Below are 22,455 nucleotides of genomic sequence, written 5' to 3' on the forward strand. Positions count from 1 at the left end.
CTTTTCAGGTATGACAGATAAATAAAACTTTTATTACACTCGGTGCATGTAAATGGTTTCTCTCCAGTTTTGATCATTTGATGTCTCCTTAGAGATGATAAATAAATGAAACTTTTGTCACATTCAGTACATGTGAAAGGTTTCTGTCCAGTGTGGATCATTTCATGCCTTCTCAGAGATGAAAAAGAAATGAAGCTTTTATCACACTCTGTGCATGTAAACAGATTTTCTTCTGCACATGTTAATCGGTGTATTATTATATTTTTCTTCTGAATGCTTTTCTCAAATTCAGATGACAATTTTCTCCTGTCTTTGACTGTTTTTTGGTTCTTTGCTAAGAAACTCTTGTACTTATGAGCTTTCCCACATTCAATATTTCCAAAAGGTCTTTTCCCCGTGTAAGTTCTTTGCTGTGTAATTAATGCTTCCTTTACACAGAAACGTTTGCTACAATGAGTCCATGGGAATGTTTTCACTCCAGCATGAAATCTGTGGTGTAATTTCAAATTTAACTTTGATTTGAAACATTTTCCACACTGAGAACATGAAGAGTGTCTTTCCTCACTGTGGGATCTCTGGTGCAATAATAAATGATATTTCTTATCAAAGCCTTTTGCACATGTATCATACAGAAAAGATTTAGTCCTTTTCTCTTCTCTCTGGTGGAGAATAAATGAAATGTGATTAGTGTTATTTTGGAAGGGTTTCTCTGATAACATGTTTCTCTGGTTCTCAGGGATGTTTGTGAGCTCCTTGTCATTTTTCCCACACTCAGTGACTCTATCAGTTGAGTGTCCTGCACCGTCTCTCTGTTTCTTCTCCGATTGTTGCTGATGGTTCCTTTCGTTTCTCTTCTCATTTGTCTGCAAAATATTTTCACAGATACTCCTCAATTGTCTTGGGATTTGTTCCATTTCTACAGGAGATTCTGCTTTATTTTCTTCCTTCTTCTGTTCCTGCACGGCCTCGTTATCTGCTGGGTAGAAACACAAAACATTAATCATGTCTTAGTGACTATGGAAAGCTACTAATGAACAAGGAAAAGCGTTTTGTGGGGTCGCACAGTGACAACGTAGGATCTGTGATGGTTACAAAATTACAGGTGTTAGCAGAAATCTCATCAGAAAAAGCAGAACTCAGAGGCTGACACAGTGACATAGTAAATGATGTCAGATAAAGACCTGTACGGTCAGTGGTGTGCTGGTAAATGTTTAACAACAGGCTCTCTCCCCGGTCCACCTCTGCGCCCCCCCCCCCCCCCCCGTCCACCTCTGCGCCCCCCCAAATTGCAGAGCTGGCTATAGCCAGGGAGAGAGCCGGGGGGGGGGGGGGGGGGGGGGGACGGGACAATGCATTACTCCAGGAAAAAAAAAATTAATGATCCCAGGTTCCAATCCAATTCATGTTTACTGTGGGATAAAATGCCATAAATAAGTAAATAAATATAAACTTTTAATATTGAGCACCTGATTCTCAAAGTGGACATATTCCAAACACTATAATGAAAATAAAATGATCTTTTCTACCTTTGTTGTCTGGTGACTTTGTTTTTCTGATAATGCTGGCCCAGTATCTTATTCTGCTGCTATCTGTCCTCTTAACTCCGTTTCCAGGGCTTCCTTTCCATTTATTTCTTTACTTTCCTCCTTTCTTCTTCGTTTCTTGTCCTACATCCGTAAGTAAAAGCTGGGTCCTCCGCAGACTTGACTGTCCAGTGGATCCAGCTTCTGCCTATTTTCTGCATCCATGTGCAGTGTTTCTCTTCTCTTCCTTTTCCCTCATCTCATCTCCTTCCTCACTCTTCCCTCCCCTCCATCCATGTCCAGCATTTCTTCTCTCCCTTCCCTCTCCTCCATCCACCTATGTCCAGCGACCCTCTTCAATCTTTCTGTGGTGCAAGTCTATGTCTAAGGTGTTGCAAACTATAATGTTTTGGTCATTATAATGAAATATTAGCTTAGGTGAGTTTCTGATATCCAAGAATTATTGTGTTGTATTTGTAGTTCTTACTCCCCACTACTCTAACAAATAGATCTCTCTCCTTTCCCCCTTCTAAGTGAATGGATTGTGTGAGTAAATGTATATATAAAATAATAATTATAATAATAATAATAATAATAAAAATCCTCTTAGATCTCAAGAAGAACATGAAGGAATGAAGCATTTATCTGATTCTAATACATCTTTCTTCTTTCACTAGGCAGAAAAAGTGGAGCAATCTATTATCCATAAGTAAAAAAGGAAGAGTAGAATCACCTCAATATTCCCTTTAAATGGGCTAAAAACTATTCTCTGTGGCTTAATATTCAGCAGCACAGCAGTGCCCTACCCCCAGTGCTACAGTCCTCTGACCTGATCTGGCATCGCAGATCCAGGCAGCCTCGCCTCCTGCCAGCCCCGGAAGTTTTCCCTCTGCATCATCCCACCTATATGGGGACAGAAAGTTGTGCAGAGCGAAGACTTCAGGTGCTGGCAGGAGGCCAGGTTACCTTGATATGCAACACTGGCTTTATCTGTCCTGACTGAACCCACACCCTCCCCCTAAGCACTCTAGGGCTAGGTTCTTAAGATGACTCTGTGAGGGAGTGTGTTAAGGTGGACCAGCAATTTCCTTTACACTCCATTACAGATGAGCTAAAATGTCTGTCACACAGACTGAATGTTCCCTGTACTTATTTTTTTTCTATGAAAATTATTAAGATCCCTCCCTAATGAGAATTGGGACTTTGTACCAGTGCCTGGTTAAGAGTGCTGCTGAGCTCTAATGGGCTCAGGTGCTACTGAAAAGAAGAAGGGAGATGCCATACTTCATGGCCAGCTATGCCGTAAACTTGGAGAGTTGTTGCCCCTTCAGCCCAGCTTAACTGAGGGAAATAAGTGTCTTTGAAATGCACACCAGGGAAGATCTAGAGGTTTTTTTTTTTCTGTTCCAGTTGGCAAAGCAAGTGTATTTATAGCTATAAGTCTCGAAAGCATCTATTTTCGTAGGCATGCATGCATTCTATTAAAGTACCTTGGATGTCCAGCCTGATCTGTGAAGGTTTGAACCCAGATACATCCCAGACAGACAGGAAAACTTGAGGATTTTTGTGATAGTTTGGCTTGGGGCAGAAGGAAGCTCAGAGGACTGCAGCGTCGGGGCACGGGGAGAAAAGGGAAATAGATGTCAGACCATGAAGGAATGAAGGGAAGAGACGAAACAGAGTTAGCGTTTTTAACGTGCGTTAATGGTTGACACGCATTAAACGCTAATGTGCCCAAAATGGCTCCATCGGGGACTTCCAATAAACAGGCAACCAATTTTGCGATTGCTGTCTATGCGACAGATACAAACTCGCATCCCAGTACCTTGCCTCTTGCCCGCCCCATTGCAATGCCTTCTCCATTTAATTTTTTTTAAGCAGTTAACACGTCAGCAGGAACAGGCTGCTTCAGCCAATCCCAGGGGCCTTCCTTCAGCCCTCGGAGGCGGAACATGCTGAAGGAAGGCCCCTGGGATTGGCTGAAGCAGCCTGTTCCTGCTGACCTGTTTTTTTTTTTTTTTAAAGCAGTGTTAAGCTCGGGTTCGCGCAACGCTAAGAAGAGAGGTTGGGGCCGGGTGGGGGAGGAGGAGAAACGAGAAGAAGTGCCGCGTGTGACAAGATGCTCAAGAAAACCACAGGAGACGCGCCCGTCGACACTGCCAGGTGGCGACCAGAGCCCAAATTTTGAGAGCCGGTTGTTAAAGAGGCTACTTTAACAACCGGCTCCCAAAATTCTGAAAAAAATAACAACCGACTCTCGCGAGCCGGTGAGAGCCGGCTCCAGCACACGGTCCATCCAGTCTGCCCAACAAGATAAACTCATTTTACATGGTATGTGATACTTTATACCCGAGTTCGATTTGTCCTTGCCCTTCTCAGGGCACAGACCTTAGAAATCTACCCAGCACTGTTCTTCTACTAAGTTCTGAAGCTAATGTCGAAGCCCCTTAAAATTTACACTCCAGCCCATTCCTATCTATTCAGTCACGATCAGGGCGTAGACCATAGAAGTCTGCCCAGCACTGGTTTTGGTTCCCAATTACCAGTGTCGCCACCCAATCTCCGCTAAGATTCCGTGGATCCATTCCTTCTAAACAGGATTCCTTTGTGTTTACCCCACGCACGTTTGAATTCCATTACCGGAGTGTGCATTTCCTTTAAATGGATTTTTAAAGAGCCAGTGCACTGTCATATGCAGAGTCTCATTACGCCTCTTTCGGTGTGTGGAGTCAAACTATTCATGTTTGCAGCCTCTCGAGTTCAGATGAATAAGTAAGTTCAGCATTGAGAAGGGCTTCCTAAGGTTCTTTTTTTTTTTTTTAGTATTTATTTTCAAACGTGCTCAAACAATGTCCATTATCAATACAGTTACAAACAATGCAAACGGATTATCCTTGACATCTACTACAAGACTGTCTGCTGTTGTAAGCGACAACTTAAGTGGAAAATAATATGCAGAGAGAGAGAGCGCCCCATTGTTCTACCACTTTTAGATAGTAATCAACCTTCCAATGTCCTGACATCCATGGCACAAGGCCAAAAACCTCTGGTCCATTTTAATTTTTCTCTCTTCAATATCACTTCAATATTTTGCTCAAAAATAAAGAGTATGTTACTAAGGCATGCTACAGGCACGTTAGCGTTTTTAACGTGCGTTAATGGTTGACACGCATTAAACGCTAATGTGCCCAAAATGGCTCCATCGGGGACTTCCAATAAACAGGCAACCAATTTTGCGATTGCTGTGTATGCGACAGATACAAACTCGCATCCCAGTTAGACGCTGCTGCTAAGATTTAATGCTAAATAGTTCAGGGCCGTGCACTTGGGTCACAAGAATCCGAGGGAACAGTGCAATATAAGGGGTGAGGTGCTTCTGTGTACAAAGGAAGAGAGGGACTTGGGGGTTATTGTGAATGATGACCTTAAAGTTTCCAAACAGGTAGAAACCGTGACGGTCATAGCCAGAAGGATGCTCGGGTGCGTAAGGAGAGGGATATCCAGCTGGAACAAAGAGGTGATCATGCCCTTATATAAGTCTCTGGTGAGGCTCTATTTGGAGTACTGCATGTAATTCTGGAGACTGTACCTATGGAAAGATATAAACAGAATGGAGTCAGTCCAGAGGGCGGCTACAAAATTGGTAAGCGGTCTTCGACATAAAACATATAGGGACAGCCTTATGAACCTCAACATGTATATGCTGGAAAGGAGGCGGGATTGAGACATTTAATTAATTAATTTATTTATTATATTTGTATCCCGCACTTTCCCACTAAAAGCAGGCTCAATGCGGCTTACATAGTAATAGGTAACACAGAATTTTGTTATGTAAAGTAGGAAATTAAGTATAACATAATAATAGGATGGATGGGTAGGTAGAGACAGGTGATAGAGAGGAAGGTAAGGTGGGAGATATATCTCAAATATCTCAAGGGCATTAATATACAGAAAGTGAACCTTTTTCAACTGAAGGAACTCTGGAATGAGGGGGTAAACGATGAAGTTAAGAGGAAAAAGGCTTAGGAGGAATCTAAGAAAGTATTCGATCATGGAAAGGGTGGTGGAAGCATGGAATGGCCTCCTGGTGAAGGCCATGGAGACGAGGGCTGTGTCAGAATTTAAGAAAGCGTGGGACAAGCACGTGGGATCCCTTTGGAAAATGAAGTGATTACGGAGGATGGGAACACTGGATGACCCATTTGGTCTTTATCTGCCATCATGTTTCTATGTTTCATATGATCAGTCAATTGCGTTGCTACTATAGAGTCCAAGAACTTTACAAAAATTGGAATTATTAGCTGCAGGTCTATAATTACTATGATCCCTCCTCACTACCAGATGGGATTTTCAATAAAGGTGTTACTATATCCCCCAATGATGTAGGAAAAAGTCATTGACTGTTATGTGTGCTGTATTCTGTTCCATACTGACAGTTACGGGGGGGGGGGGGGGGGGGGTCGTTATGTATTTTTAACATAACATCTTTTGTTTTTATAGCCTGCAATACCTCACAGTTCAATGCAAGTTACATACAAAGAAGCTGGACAAATCAGGAAATACAATAATAACCATAATAATTGGTTAGAACCAATACAGTCGTTTCCTTCCATAATTCTGAAACAAATATGTCTCAAGCGGACGTCTGAAATTTACATAACTCAATGCCTGGACTATCAAAGAGGAAACTTCTTTGCCTAATTTGGCAGCTTGATAGGAAAAGCAAAGAATCTATATGTTTCTTTCTTACTCTGTCCTTCATCGATGGAAAGGGAAACAAATGTAATGATTGAGAAGCTCATACTATTTTTGACAGAGTAAAACATCTCAACAAGTAAAAACAAATGGAGGAGTGGCCTAGTGGTTCGTATGTGCAGGACGTCAGACTCACAGAAACAGAAGCCTGCGCGGCCACATTGGTGACCTGCAAGGGCCGACTTCTAGCGGAATAGCAACATTCCATGTAGAATCTCAAATAGTAGCAACAGTGGAGGAGTGGCCTAGTGGTTAGGGTGGTGGACTTTGGTCCTGGGGAACTGAGGAACTGAGTTCGATTCCCACTTCAGGCACAGGCAGCTCCTTGTGACTCTGGGCAAGTCACTTAACCCTCCATTGCCCCATGTAAGCTGCATTGATACTATTGGAGATTCTACATGGAATGTTGCTATTCCACTAGCAACATTCCATGTAGAAGGCTGCGCAGGCTTCTGTTTCTGTGAGTCTGACGTCCTGTGCAGGACGTCAGACTCACAGAAGCAGAAGCCTGCGCGGCCACATTGGTGATCTGCAAGGGCCAACTTCTAGTGGAATAGCAACATTCCATGTAGAATCTCAAATAGTAGCAACAGTGGAGGAGTGGCCTAGTGGTTAGGGTGGTGGACTTTGGTCCTGGGGAACTGAGGAACTGAGTTTGATTCCCGGCACAGGCAGCTCCTTGTGGTTCTGGGCAAGTCACTTAACCCTCCATTGCCCCATGTAAGCCGCATTGAGCCTGCCATGAGTAGGAAAGCGCGGGGTACAAATGTAACAAAAATAAATAAATAACAAACCTGGTACATTAAATGCGATAGTTTAAATTGGACCCTTGAAGCTACTGGCAACCAATGAACTTTGGAATAATAGAATGACTGATCAGAACGTTAAAAAAAAAAAAAAATCAATCTCAGCACGGCATTCTGAATTGTCCGCAACCTTCGCAGTAATGCTTGAGAACAACTTAAATAGATGACATTACAATAATCTACAGAACTCAGCAACAGAGCCTGGACCAGCAACCGAAATCGATGGTTCTGAAGATATTTACGAATACAACGTAATTTGCGCATGAGAAAAAAACTCCAATGTTTTCTGAAGAACCTTACTAACTTGAAGCTCCAGAGAACCTGTAGAATCTAAAGACACCCTTAAAACTCTCACAAAGGGGGAAAAAGAGTAAATCTGATGATTAATGATTTTGCAGTAGTAGCTCAAGGTAAGTTGCATTCAGCTACAGTAGGTACTTTTCTGTCCTGGGAGGCTTACAATCTAAACTTGTACCTGAAGCAATGGAGGGTTAAGTAACTCGTCCAAGATCACCACAGTGGGGGATCCTCAAGGGCCAAAGGTAAGACAGATCTGGAAAGATGTATATTCATGAAGAGAATGAGTGGAAGGAGAAAGATTGGACCACTGGGGGAGGGGGAGAAATGTTAGAAAAGGAGTACATAAGTACATAAGTACATAAGTAGTGCCATACTGGGAAAGACCAAAGGTCCATCTAGCCCAGCATCCTGTCACCGACAGTGGCCAATCCAGGTCAAGGGCACCTGGCACGCTCCCCAAACGTAAAAACATTCCAGACAAGGAGCGGGCATAATGGAGACAAACGGAGGGAACAGGCAGCAGGATTCTAGATATGAAGTGGGAAAGAGTGGGGAGATGCTGACTAATGGGGGAGAAGAGGAGAGTGGGAAAGAGGGGGAGATGCTATGAGGATGTCAAGCCTGGTGCTCTAACCATTTAGCTACTCTTCCACATCCATAGGTACAAGGCCATTACCAGCTAGCAAGATATCTTTGGTAGCACATACTTAACTGCGCCAAGGGCCGGATTCTATAGATGGCTCCAGAAAAGATTGTCGCTAAGCGCACATGCCACTTATAGAATCTTGCTTAGGACCAATTCCCACACCCTAATTTTGGGCACGAGGTTTCATTCAGAACAGTACAGATCTTCTATACTTTATATCAAAGGCCCTATATTATGGAACTGCTTGCCTGTTGAAATTCGGTCATTGCAGAGTATTGTTCAGTTTACGAGAGAATTAAAAACCTACATGTTATCATTTATAGATAACCTCACACACCATGGTAGAAGCCTTGTACTTAATAAGCTATGATTGGTCAAAGTAGTAATGAGTGTTTGAGTCTTGTAGTTTACACAGTGTTACCCGCAAGGGGAGGGGGGGAAGAGGGTAGATAAGGGAAGGGGAAGGGCACGATTAGAGGATTTAAGCTTAACCGGGGGGGGGGGGGGGGGGGGGGGGGGGGGGGTAAAAATTAAACGTTTGAAGATGATGTCAAGTACACTTCAGCGCTGAGGGGTTGACTGCTAGTTATGTGTTTTAGTTGTATCCTGTGCTTCCTATGTACAGACTTTATGTTATTTTGTCTTCAATAAAATCGTTGAAACATACAAACCCACATGTTCATCCAAGCATATGGATCATTAGTCTAATACTGTATTGTGTATTTTAAAGCTGTAATTAGATATGGTTTGTATTAGTTTTATATTATGTATTTTTTGTCTTGCATTGTCATTTTTGTTCCCTGCTTAGAATAATTCACATACAGTGGGCTAGAAGGTAAAATTATGTATCATACCTGATCATTTTCTTTCCATTAATCATAGCTGATCAATCCATAGACTGGTGGGTTGTGTCCATCTACCAGCAGGTGGAGATAGAGAGCAAACTTTTGCCTCCCTATATGTGGTCATGTGCTGCCGGAAACTCCTCAGTATGTCGATATCAAAGCTCCATCCGCAGGACTCAGCACTTAGAGAATTACACCCACGAAGGGACACTCTGCCCAGCTCACCACCGCCGAAACGGGGGAGGGGAATTAACCCAGCTCATCCCCACACAAGTGGGGGAGGGGAATCCGTCCAGCTCATCCCCACGGAGCGGGGGAGGGACACCACACCCGCCGATGCGGGGGGATCTGGCTTATCCTGCAACCGCAACCGCGGGAGGAGCTGACTGACCCTAACACCGCCGAAGCGGGAGGGGTACAAAGCTGCCCTACAACCGCACGAAGCGGGAGGGAGTGCCGGCAGAATTTTAAGTCTCAATCCAGCCCCGTAAAACGGAGGGGAGAGGAATGCAGCAGCTCACTGTAACACAAACTCGTCTCAACTCTTGAAGAATCCAAGTGAAAAAACTTGAACACGAAGTCTTTCTGAAGTAACTGAAGACTAAACTTGAACCTGAAATGCAACCAGAATAAAAACAGTACAGATATCTGGGAGGGGCTATGGATTGATCAGCTATGATTAATGGAAAGAAAATTATCAGGTATGATACATAATTTTACCTTCCATATCATCATGCTGATCAATCCATAGACTGGTGGGATGTACCGAAGCAGTACTCACCCAGGGCGGGACATTGAAATCCCTGACCGCAACACTGAAGCTCCAAACCGGGCCTCCGCCCGAGCAGCCACAGCCAAGCGGTAATGCCTGGAGAAGGTATGGGCCGATGCCCAAGTTGCCGCCTTGCAAATCTCTTCCAAGGAGACGGACCCGGCCTCTGCCATCGAGGCCGCCTGAGCTCTAGTGGAGTGAGCCTTCAGCTGGATAGGCGGCACCTTCCCCGCGGCCACATAAGCCGCTGCAATGGCTTCCTTGACCCATCTTGCCACTGTAGGCTTAGAAGCCTGCAGACCCTTACGAGGACCTGCAAACAGGACAAACAGATGATCCGATTTCCGGAAATCATTGGTCACTTCCAAGTATCTGATGATGACTCGTCTCACATCCAGATATTTGAGAGCAGAGTATTCCTCTGGGTAGTCCTCCCTACGAAAGGAAGGGAGACAGAGCTGCTGATTCACATGGAAGCGAGAAACAATCTTGGGCAGGAAGGAAGGCACTGTGCGAATAGTCACTCCTGCCTCAGTGAACTGCAGAAAAGGCTCTCGACATGAGAGTGCCTGGAGCTCGGAAACTCTTCTGGCTGAAGTGATAGCCACCAAAAAGACTGCTTTCAACGTCAGGTCTTTCAGAGATGCCCTTGACAAGGGTTCAAAAGGCGGCTTCTGCAAGGCTCTTAGCACCAGGTTGAGATTCCACGCAGGCACCACTGAGTGCAGAGGAGGGCGCAGGTGATTAACTCCCTTGACAAAGCGCACCACATCTGGCTGCGAAGCCAGGGAAGCACCCTTCAGGCGGCCCCTGAAGCAAGCCAGAGCCGCTACCTGGACTTTAAGGGAACTGAGCGACAGGCCTTTCTCCAGACCTTCTTGCAGGAACGCCAACACTGAAGAAATTGGAGCAGTGAAGGGAGAAAGTGAGCCTGCTTCATACCATGCTGCAAAGGTACGCCAAACCCTGGCGTAAGCAGTAGAAGTAGAGCGCTTCCTCGCTCTTAGCATAGTGGTGATGACCTTGTCTGAGAAACCCTTCTTTCTCAGACGCTGCCGCTCAATAGCCAGGCCATAAGACCAAAGGGGGAGGGATCCTCCATCACCACGGGACCCTGATGCAACAGGCCCTGCTCCACTGGCAGCCGCAGAGGATCGTCCACTGAGAGCCTGATCAAGTCCGCATACCAGGGACGTCTGGGCCAGTCCGGACCCACCAGGATTATCCGGCCCGGATGCTTTGCCACCCGGTCTAGCACCCTGCCCAACATGGGCCAGGGCAGGAACACATAGAGAAGCTCCTGTGTCGGCCACTGTTGGAGAAGAGCATCTACTCCCAGGGATCGAGGGTCCCGTCCTCTGCTGAAAAAGCGCGGCACTTGGCAATTGGCCGATGACGCCATCAGATCTAGGCTCGGCTGGCCCCAGCGCTTCGTGATGTCCAAGAACGCCTGAGCAGATAGCTGCCACTCTCCGGGATCCAAGGTATGGCGACTGAGAAAGTCCGCCTTGACATTCATGACTCCAGCAATGTGGGCCGCTGACAGCTGTTCCAGGTTCGCTTCCGCCCACTGGCATAGATTCATGGCCTCCTTGGCTAGAGGGGCGCTCTTGGTACCTCCCTGGCGGTTGACATAGGCCACAGCCGTGGCATTGTCCGACAGGACCCGTACTGGCTTCAACGCCAGTACCGGGATGAACTCCAAAAGCGCCAACCGAATGGCTCTGAGTTCCAGGAGGTTGATAGACCACTTTGCCTCTGCAGGAGACCAGAGCCCCTGCGCTGTCCTTCCCAAGCAGTGGGCTCCCCAGCCCAACAAAGAGGCGTCCATCGTGACGACAATCCACTCCGGGGTCACCAGAGGCATTCCTGCAGACAACTTGTCTGTCTGCAGCCACCAGCTCAGCGCCTTGCGCACTGCTGGGTCCAAGGGAAGGCGCACAGCATAATCCTCCGACATCGGAGTCCAGCGCTGCAGCAGAGAGAGTTGTAGTGGTCTCATATGAGCCCTGGCCCAGGGCACTACTTCCATCGTGGCCGTCATAGAGCCCAACAGCTGCACATAGTCCCAAGCCCGAAGAGGAGAGGCTACTCGGAACTGGTCCACCTGAGCCTGAAGTTTGACAATCCGATTGTCTGGCAGGAACACTCTGCCCACTTGGGTGTCGAATCGAACTCCCAGATACTCCAGGGACTGAGTCAGGCGCAGCTGGCTCTTCTCCCAGTTGATGATCCACCCCAGGGAGCTCAAAAGAGCAACCACCCGGTTCACAGCTTTGCCGCACTCTGCATAAGAGGGGGCTCGGATCAACCAGTCGTCCAGATAAGGATGGACTTGTACTCCTTCCTTTCGCAGGAAGGCCGCGATGACCACCATTACTTTGGAGAAGGTCCGCGGAGCAGTAGCCAACCCGAAAGGGAGGGCTCTGAACTGGAAGTGTCGGCCCAGGACTGCAAAACGCAGAAAGCGTTGATGAGGAGGCCAGATGGGAATATGCAGGTACGCTTCCTTGATGTCCAAGGAAGCCAAGAACTCTCCTGCCTTCACTGCCGCTATAACAGAGCGGAGAGTCTCCATGCGAAAGTGCCGCACTTTCAAGGCCCGATTGACCCCTTTGAGGTCGAGGATAGGCCGGACAGAACCTCCTTTCTTTGGTACCACAAAGTAAATGGAGTAACGTCCCTTGCCAATCTGATTTTCTGGCACCGGAACGACCGCACCCAGGCGTATCAGGTTGTCCAAGGTCTGCTGCACTGCCACAGCTTTGACCGGAGACTTGCAGGGAGAGAGTACAAACCCGTCTCTTAAGGGTCGGCAGAACTCTAGCTTGTAGCCGTCTCTGATGACTTCCAGCACCCAAGCGTCTGAAGTTACCCTGGTCCACTCGCCCAGAAACGAGGACAGGCGTCCTCCAATTTGCACTGGGCCATGGACCATGACCCCGTCATTGGGTACGAGACCCTGGGGGAGGACCGGAGGGCGCACCTCCGGGACGGCGGTCTCCGCGAAAGGAATGCTGCTTAGGGGAGAAGTTCCTCTTGAAGGAAGAGGGGGCAGAGGAGCCCGACTTGCCCGGGCGGTACCGACGGGCTTCCTGAAACCGTCCTCTGGAGATACCGGGGCGAGCACTGGCCCGAGCCCTGTCCTCTGGTAACCTCTTGCCCCTAGACGTGCCGAGATTGGTCACAATTTTGTCCAGCTCGACCCCAAAGAGCAGCTTGCCTTTAAAAGGCAACTTAGCCAGGCGGGACTTAGAGGCGTGGTCCGCAGACCAATGTTTCAGTCAAAGCCACCGCCGCGCAGAGACTGTCTGAGCCATACCTTTAGCCGAGGCTCTCAAGACATCATACAGCAAGTCTGCCAAATAAGCCAAGCCCGACTCCAGGGCCGGCCAATCAGCCCTCAATGAAGGATCCGAGGGGGAAGCCCGCTGCACAATCGTCAGGCACGCCCTGGCCACGTAGGAGCCACAAACTGAGGCCTGCACACTTAAGGCAGCCGCCTCGAAGGACGACCTTAAGGCCGCCTCCAATCTTCTGTCTTGGGCGTCCTTTAGGGCCGTGCCACCTTCCACCGGCAATGCCGTTTTCTTAGTCACCGCAGTGATTAAAGAATCCACGGTAGGCCAAAGAAAGGCCTCACGTTCACTTTCAGGCAAAGGATAGAGGCGGGACATAGCCCTAGCCACTTTGAGGCTCGCTTCCGGGACATCCCATTGAGCCGAAATTAAGGTGTGCATGGCATCATGCACGTGGAAGGTTCTAGGCGGGCGCTTCGTCCCCAGCATAATGGCGGAGCCAACAGGGGCTGAGGGAGAGACGTCCTCCGGAGAGGAAATCTTTAAAATGCTCATGGCCTGCATTAACAGGTTGGGCAAATCCTCTGAGCGAAAGATCCGTGCTGCAGAGTGGTCATCCGCTCCATCCGAGCGGGGATCCGTCTCCTCCAAGGAATCCCCAAAGGACCGCTGGGAGAACTCAGATACGCTGCCCTCATCTACATCAGAGGAAACAGCGTCCTCTAAGGCCTTGGAATCCACCCGAGGGCGTTTACTTCCGGGGGCCTCAACCCCTTTATCGGACAAGGGAGAAGGGGCAGCGTTCTGCATAAGGAAGGCCTGATGCAGCAGCAAAACAAACTCGGGGGAGAAACCCCCCAGACTGTGCACTTCAGCAGCCTGGGCCACAGCCCTAGACGCACCCTCAACCGGCGCTCGTAAGAGCGGGGGAGAAACATGCTGCGCATCCAAGATGGCGTCCGGCGCGACACTCCGCGAAGGAGCCACGCGGGAAGAACGGCGCTTAACTTTAGCCGCTTTTATGCCGTCGCCCAAATCAAGGGCGGCCATGGCATGAACGTCTCCCAGCTCAAGGGCGGCCCAAGAAGAAGCCGTTCGAGCAGAGTGGCCGGCCAAGATGGCGGAGGCGAGCAGCGGGGGATGGGCGTTTATGGCAGGAAAAACCGCCGCACCGGAGGAAGACCCGGGACACTGACCGGCCTCCGAACTGACACCCAACAAGGGCGAATCAGACTTTAATACCCCCGCATCCCCGCTAGGAGCGCACAAGCGGTCAGGGGAGCGATTCTTCGCGCCCCCGCCCTCCGACGCCATAGTCCACGTGGAGATCGATCGGGGAACCCCCTGCCCGCTATAAAAAGGTAAAAATTACCTGCTTCTCGCTCCGAGCTGTAACGAACTGGTGTCCCAGTGAGCAGCTGCAATAAACGCTGATATAAACGTTGAAATAAACGCCCTTAAGGACGTCCAAATTTTTTTTTTTTTTTAAACGGAGCCAGCGGGAGGGGGGAGAAAAGGAGGGACCTGGCACCACCAGGTTTGCACTTGCTCAAGAAGAGCCCTCAACCCCAGGTACTCAACAAAACCTAAGAATTAGGCTTGGAGACCTAGCCAGAGCTGCTGCTGTGTGTGACCACCACCTGCTGAGATAGAGAACATACTGAGGAGTTTCCGGCAGCACATGACCACATATAGGGAGGCAAAAGGATTGCTCTCTATCTCCACCTGCTGGTAGATGGACACAACCCACCAGTCTATGGATTGATCAGCATGATGATATGGAAATACAATTTTATTATTATTATCTTTATTATTATTATTATGCCTGCTGAAACCTGGTGTAAACGCTGGTGCCCAACTTGGATGCACTGACCCGTTATTCTGAAACAACGCGCCCAACCTTTTGGAATGCCCCTGATATGCCCAAGCCCCTCCCATGGCCACACCCCCTTTTGAGTTGCATGCTGTTGGATTTGGGCGCCATGCATCATAGAACAGTGCACAGCCAGATGCGAATGCACAGATCCTAATTGGTGCCAATTAACTTCAATAAATGGTTACTAGTGGACAATTATTGCTTGTTAAAACTGCATGCACATCTGGGCACCATATAGAGAATCTGGCAGCAAGAGACTTACTCTCCCAACTGACACAGTCCTGACACACAAAGCAAGAGGAACACTGCTGGCTAACAGGAAATACTTTTAAAACAAATAGGAGGAAATACTTTTTCACTCAACGAATAGTTAAGCTCTGGAACTCATCGCAGGAGGATGTGGGAACAGTGGTTAGCGTATCTGGGTTTAAAAAAGGTTTGGACAAATTCCTGGAGGAAAAGTCCGTAGTCTGCTGTTGAGACATACATAGGAAGCAACTGCTTGTCCTGGGATTGGTAGCATGGAATGTTGCTACTCTTTAGGGTTCCAGAATCTTGCTACTCTGAGATTCTTCATGGAATCTTGCTATTCGTTATGATTCCGGAATCTTGTTTCCCTTTGGGGTTCTGGAATGTTGCCACCAATATTTATTTCATTTGTATCCCACATTATCCCACCTATTTGCAGGCTTCTGGGTTTCTGCCAGGTACTTGTGACCTGGCTTGGCCACTGTTGGGAAAACAGGATACTGGGCTAGATGGACTACTGGTCTGACCCAGTATGGCTACTCTTATGTTCGTATGTTCTTAGCCTGATGCTACACCTAACAGTGGATGCTGCTTGAAAACGGGTATGCATATTCAATTCCCCATCGATCGACACACCCATGTCTTAGATGCATTAACCACAGACCAAGTGCTTGCGTGACTACAAATTCTTCCTTAGGCTTTCTCACCTGGAAGGTGGATGTTCCAGATATACAGGGGTCACAGGTGTGCAGGGGGTGGCAGGAGTTCCAGTATTCTGTCAGAAAAGAAATGCTTACTGAAGGACCATCATTTGTGCACAAGTGGCTCATGGCCCCATTGACCAGTGGAACCAACGCTGCAAAACTTACGTGTGAAATGATCTGTCACCTGTCGGCACACCTGGATCCCACTCGTAGTGTTTTCCCAGACACCCGCAGGGGCACAGGGAGGATCTTCTTCTCGATCTGGATTAATATCCATTGGGATATGATGCCCGACAGCAATATTATGGTGTATGCAATAGGCAAGCACCAGTGGGGTAGATTTGGCCCTGGACCCTCTTGACCCCCCCCTCCTGCCGCCAACCTGCCACCGCCTAACTTTGCTGGTGGGGGACCCCAACCCCCGCCAGCCGAGGTCCTCTGGCTTCGTTCTGTTCCTGTGAGTCTGACGTCCTGCACGTACAACATACAGGACGTCAGACTCACAGAAACAGAACGAAACCTTGCGTCGGAAGAAGAGGACCTCGGCTGGCGGGGGTTGGGCAACTCGGCTGCTGGCTGATCTGCAAGGCTTCGTTCTGTTTCTGTGAGTCTGATGTCCCGCATGTTGTACGTGCAGGACATCAGACTCACAGGAACAGAACGAAGCCAGAGGACCTCGGCTGGCGGGGGTTGGGGTCTCCCATCATCAAAGGTAGGCGACGGTGACGGCGGGAGTCGAGAGGGTTGTCGGCATTGGGGGGGGGGGGGGGGTCAAAGTTGGTGGTGGTAGCGGCGCCGGGCTGGGGGCCAAAATGTGCTCCTCACCTCGGGCTCTGGACCCCCCCTCCCGCCAAAGTCTGGCTACGCCCCTGGCAGGCACTATCTCAGCAATAGTCTCGGGGTTACGTTGTAAGGCACCATTTGTCTTATCCAGACACCTGAAATGATGTTTTAGAATATCAATGATGCGTTTGATGTCATAGCGAGTAGATGCATGAACTTTATTGCCCCAGGCACAAATAAGTACCTGTATAAACTATGTAAACCACTTTGAATGTAGTTGCAAAAATCGCAGAAAGGTGGTAAATCAAGTCCCAGTTCCCTTATTGTACCACCTCTCTACAGGTGTCATCAGGTGATGCACAGGAGTGAGCAGCCATCTGTGACAGCCATATCCTGAGCCATCTAGGAATGATGGCAGACTAAAGTTATTGTGATGTGAGGTGGGGGGGGGGGAATTTCTTAGCAGTGCAAAGGTGTTTGAGAGTTAAACATTTGCACGGCTGCACTGGGTGCAAAATGAGACAGCAATAACAGCTCCAGTGTGTGTCTGCCATGAGTGACACACCGCGGTTCAAAACAGATTGTTGCCATTCTTGCATATATAAAAACACACGTCTGTTCACTGACAGCGAGAGCTCCATCACACATCCCAAATACAATGGAGAAGTATACACGTGTGTGTGATATTGAGGGGACATGTACCTACCTAGAAGCCAGCCAGGGTCATACCTGCCTCTTCAAAGTGCTAGAAGATGGCTGAGTGATGCTTGGGAACCTGGCTACCACGCTCAGAATTTGCATATCTGCATCACAGATCACCAGTGCATTCTGGGAATGGAACGGAAGTGCTTAGGGTTCTGACAGAGGTCTTCTCTGTCACTTGGTGAGAGATAAGCACTGCACGTGTGTAATCAATTGCTCCCATCACATGTGGTAGGCCAGCTCTTTTGAAAGCGTTCACTCAGTGCCACATGTGTTAGGAAATCATATGTAATTCCTTACCTGGCGGAGACATCAGGACACAGTGGCAGGCCTCATTCCACCAACTGCGGCCACGGAGGTTTGGAATAAGCCAGAAGCCATACAATGTTGAAAGGGTTGAACTTAGGACCGAAAGTGGTGAACTGGATAAGAAGCTGGTTGACCGACAGGTGGCAGAGGGTGGTGGTAAATGGAATCCGCTCAGAGGAAAGGAAGGTGAGCACTGGAGTTCCTCATGGGTCGGTGCTGGGGCCTATTCTGTTTAATACATTTGTGGGAGATATTGCTGAAGGGTTGGAAGGAAAGGTGTGCCTTTTTGCGGATGACAAGAAAATAGCTAATAGAGTGGATACCCTGGAGGGAGTAGAAATGGTGAGAAGGGATCTCCGAACGTTAGAAGAATGGTCGAGGGTCTGGCAGTTAAAATTTAATTGAAAATCACAACACAACCTCACACCGGCTGTGTAAATATCATGTAGGACACACCCACCTATAGGAAATCTAATTAGTCTAATGAGTTTTATTAGATGGAGAAAAAAGCTTCAGTGTCGCCACCCAGCCAGCCCAACACAGCAGGCTATAAGGCGTAGGCTCGGCGTGCCATCATATAGCTTCAAAAAAAAACTCCATCAATTACTATTAATTCAATCCACTCAGATGATTTATTTCAACTCTTCTTATTAACTAACAATTGTGTGTGTCTCCACAATTCTGTAGGTCAGTTACTTATATACTCCCGATACAATTATAAAGTTCTATTGTATGAGATAAAATGGGGGACACCGCTAGAAATCACTTAGCTTCATCAAAACGCTGTAGTGTTCTGCTCATTTCGGTGCTCTCCGCTCCTCAACCCGACAGGGAGCCCCCGTTTCGCTAATGCTGCGTCAGGGGTTTTACTTCTATCTCTTGTTGGCTTCTACAATACGAGGAAATAAACTGATTCGACGTTACCAGGTGGCATGAAGAAATGCTGCATGCATACAGTCTGCATCTCCCCAAACGCTCTACAAACCTTTTTTTTTTTTTTTTTATTTGAAAATTTTTATTAAACACAACTTAAAGAATACAGTAGAAGGCAATGCAGCCTTCAGACTTCTGAAATACATCAAACAGTTGAGTTACATCTCAATCTACAACCATAAGTTTTAATGGTTTTCTCCCGACCCTCCCCCCTCCCACTCCTACCCCCCCCCCCTACTCATTACATTCCACTGCATGGTTAGATCCCCTGTTCTGGCAATGCATTAATCCATAGTCTCTCCAAATGTGTCCACTCTTTAGCATCAGGTTTGTATCTGCCCATTCTCCTATCAGTCAGTTGCTCCAGGCCCACAATGCTCCCGATTCTCATCTTCCAGGTTGCAATAGTGGGGCCAATTCTCTGTTTCCAGTGTGCCGCAATTTCCAACTTTGCGGCTGCTAACCCCAGAGTCTTTTAAGCCGCCTTTGCCATTTCTGGCCCCGTTTATTTCCCCATCCTAATAAGCACCATTTTGGCTCTGCTGGGAATTGTGTGTCCAGAATGCGTGTTAAATGCATGGTAACATCCACCCAGAAGGTCTGGATAGAAGGACATTCCCACCATACATGCAAAAAACTACCTGTCCCAGCATTACACCGCCAGCATTGATTGGATACCATGGGGTATATTCGTTTTAACCTGTCCGGCGTGTAATACCATCTACTTAAAACTTTGTAGGCATTTTCTTTAATTAATACACAGATAGATGCTTTTTTCACCTCCATACACACCCTTTCCCATTCCTTCACACTCATTTCAATATTTAGATCTCGCTCCCACACAGACATATAGGGTAATTTCTTCATATTATCTCCCCTAATATACCTATAGAGTCTGGATATACCCTTCCTCCCTCCCTCCAAGGTTTCCCATATGTTTTCCAATATCTCTCGTTCCCGCTCTACAAACCTTTTAATGTACTGAGCTCCACTGAATGGCATGACCCACTTGTAAGGATTTATATTCTGCTATCCACAGAGAACAACTGTTACAGGTAAGTAAACTTGACTTTACTCAGCTGTATTATGTACCATCTCTTCTTATACTGTACAGCATTCTTTCTTTTCAACATTCTAAATATTCCCCTTACTCTGTTCAATATTTATTACCCACGAAGCCAACACCAACAGACGGTGATCTCTCCACAGGAGACCCGATGTTTACGGAATAGGTTGCCTAGCAGCACTTTGATGCGATTTCTCAGTTAGCAGAAGGCTAACTGGGTTTTATTCATTCTGCAAGATTATTTCTTTATTGGAGATTTGTAGACCCCTGACGCAGGCCTTTACGGCCGAAACACGACTCGTGTCGGGTCAGTCCTATTAATTTGAAATAAAGACCTTGTTTAGGAAAACACCATCTGTGAGAGGACTTTTTTGGATCCACTGTGTGTGTGCGTGCAATATTTATTACCCACAGGTACTGTCTAACATCTCCTATTTCTCTGTACAGTACGTAATATTACTTACTTGGGTATAAGTGAGTAACTTCTCTCTCTCCTGACTCCTGGGGATCCTGGACATATGACTCTTCCTCTTGTTTAATATTTGATAATATTTCAGGATTGATCTTTTCATAACCTGTTTCCATGAAGAAATGCAAATTCAGCTAACCTTCTCTTACATTCACAGAAAGCACATCCACTTTTAGGGGAGCAGCATATAACACTGATTGTTACATTTGTACCCCGCGCTTTCCCACTCATGGCAGGCTCAATGCGGCTTACATGGGGCAATGGAGGGTTAAGTGACTTGCCCAGAGTCACAAGGAGCTGCCTGTGCCTGAAGTGGGAATCGAACTCAGTTCCTCAGGACCAAAGTCCACCACCCTAACCACTAGGCCACTCCTCCACTGTGGCTACTATTTGAGATTCTACATGGAATGTTGCTATTCCACTAGAAGTCGGCCCTTGCAGATCACCAATGTGGCCGCGCAGGCTTCTGCTTCTGTGAGTCTGACGTCCTGCACATATGTGCAGGACGTCAGACTCACAGAAACAGAAGCCTGTGCAGCCTTCTACATGGAATGTTGCTAGTGGAATAGCAACATTCCATATATATATATATATATATATATATATATATATATATATCCTATATAATAATTTGCACTCCCAACGTTCTATGTCTGGATGCCTGGGTTTGTAACATCCATAACCACTGATTGCCCCGCCCTCGCGTCAAAACGTAATGATGTCAGAGGGCGGAACAGTGAGAGGGAAGAGAAGCCAGCACCAGCCAGCCAGAGAGCATTCAGGAGAGAATTACGAGGGGAGGGAGAGAGGGAGGGAGGGGGCAGTAGAGAGAATCGCAGGACATCGAGGAGAGGGAGGGAGGAAGAGGAGGGCAGGGCAGAGGAGAATTGATGGACATGGATGGGATGGGAGGACAGTAGAGGAGAGAATCGCGGGACACGGATGGAAGGGCAGGGAAGAGGAAAACCGCTGGACATGGAGGGGAGGGCAGGGGAGAGAGAGAAAAAAAGCTTACATGACAGCTTTCCTATGGCCCGTGTCATTGTTGAGGAAACGGCCATGGTTCCATTAGTATATATACAGTGGGGGAAATAAGTATTTGATCCCTTGCTGATTTTGTAAGTTTGCCCACTGACAAAGACATGAGCAGCCCATAATTGAAGGGTAGGTTATTGGTAACAGTGAGAGATAGCACATCACAAATTAAATCCGGAAAATCACATTGTGGAAAGTATATGAATTTATTTGCATTCTGCAGAGGGAAATAAGTATTTAATCCCTCTGGCAAACAAGACCTAATACTTGGTGGCAAAACCCTTGTTGGCAAGCACAGCGGTCAGACGTCTTCTGTAGTTGATGATGAGGTTTGCACACATGTCAGGAGGAATTTTGGTCCACTCCTCTTTGCAGATCATCTCTAAATCATTAAGAGTTCTGGGCTGTCGCTTGGCAACTCGCAGCTTCAGCTCCCTCCATAAGTTTTCAATGGGATTAAGGTCTGGTGACTGGCTAGGCCACTCCATGACCCTAATGTGCTTCTTCCTGAGCCACTCCTTTGTTGCCTTGGCTGTATGTTTTGGGTCATTGTCGTGCTGGAAGACCCAGCCACGACCCATTTTTAAGGCCCTGGCGGAGGGAAGGAGGTTGTCACTCAGAATTGTACGGTACATGGCCCCATCCATTCTCCCATTGATGCGGTGAAGTAGTCCTGTGCCCTTAGCAGAGAAACACCCCCAAAACATAACATTTCCACCTTCATGCTTGACAGTGGGGACGGTGTTCTTTGGGTCATAGGCAGCATTTCTCTTCCTCCAAACACGGCGAGTTGAGTTCATGCCAAAGAGCTCAATTTTTGTCTCATCTGACCACAGCACCTTCTCCCAATCACTCTCGGCATCATCCAGGTGTTCACTGGCAAACTTCAGACGGGCCGTCACATGTGCCTTCCGGAGCAGGGGGACCTTGCGGGCACTGCAGGATTGCAATCCATTATGTCGTAATGTGTTACCAATGGTTTTCGTGGTGACAGTGGTCCCAGCTGCCTTGAGATCATTGACAAGTTCCCCCCTTGTAGTTGTAGGCTGGGTTTCTAACCTTCCTCATGATCAAGGATACCCCACGAGGTGAGATTTTGCGTGGAGCCCCAGATCTTTGTCGATTGACAGTCATTTTGTACTTCTTCCATTTTCTTACTATGGCACCAACAGTTGTCTCCTTCTCGCCCAGCGTCTTACTGATGGTTTGTAGCCCATTCCAGCCTTGTGCAGGTGTATGATCTTGTCCCTGACATCCTTAGACAGCTCCTTGCTCTTGGCCATTTTGTAGAGGTTAGAGTCTGACTGATTCACTGAGTCTGTGGACAGGTGTCTTTCATACAGGTGACCATTGCCGACAGCTGTCTGTCATGCAGGTAACGAG

The 22,455-nt window shown here is 47.5% G+C and overlaps 1 protein-coding gene across 1 annotated transcript in view; it reads right to left on the reverse strand.

Moving 5' to 3' along the window:
- Positions 1-22,455, reverse strand: part of LOC115462146 (gastrula zinc finger protein XlCGF57.1-like) — a 30,084-nt gene that overhangs the window by 1,451 nt on the left and 6,178 nt on the right. Inside the window, exons 3-4 of the mRNA XM_030192191.1 lie at positions 20,033-20,143; positions 1-976 (exon numbers count right to left, since the gene is read on the reverse strand). Coding sequence (XP_030048051.1) covers positions 1-976; positions 20,033-20,143 — 1,087 coding nt within the window. The remainder of the gene's footprint in view (positions 977-20,032; positions 20,144-22,455) is intronic.

This window comes from Microcaecilia unicolor, chromosome 1 (genome assembly GCF_901765095.1).
Source record: "Microcaecilia unicolor chromosome 1, aMicUni1.1, whole genome shotgun sequence".
Classification (NCBI taxonomy): Eukaryota; Metazoa; Chordata; class Amphibia; order Gymnophiona; family Siphonopidae; genus Microcaecilia; species Microcaecilia unicolor.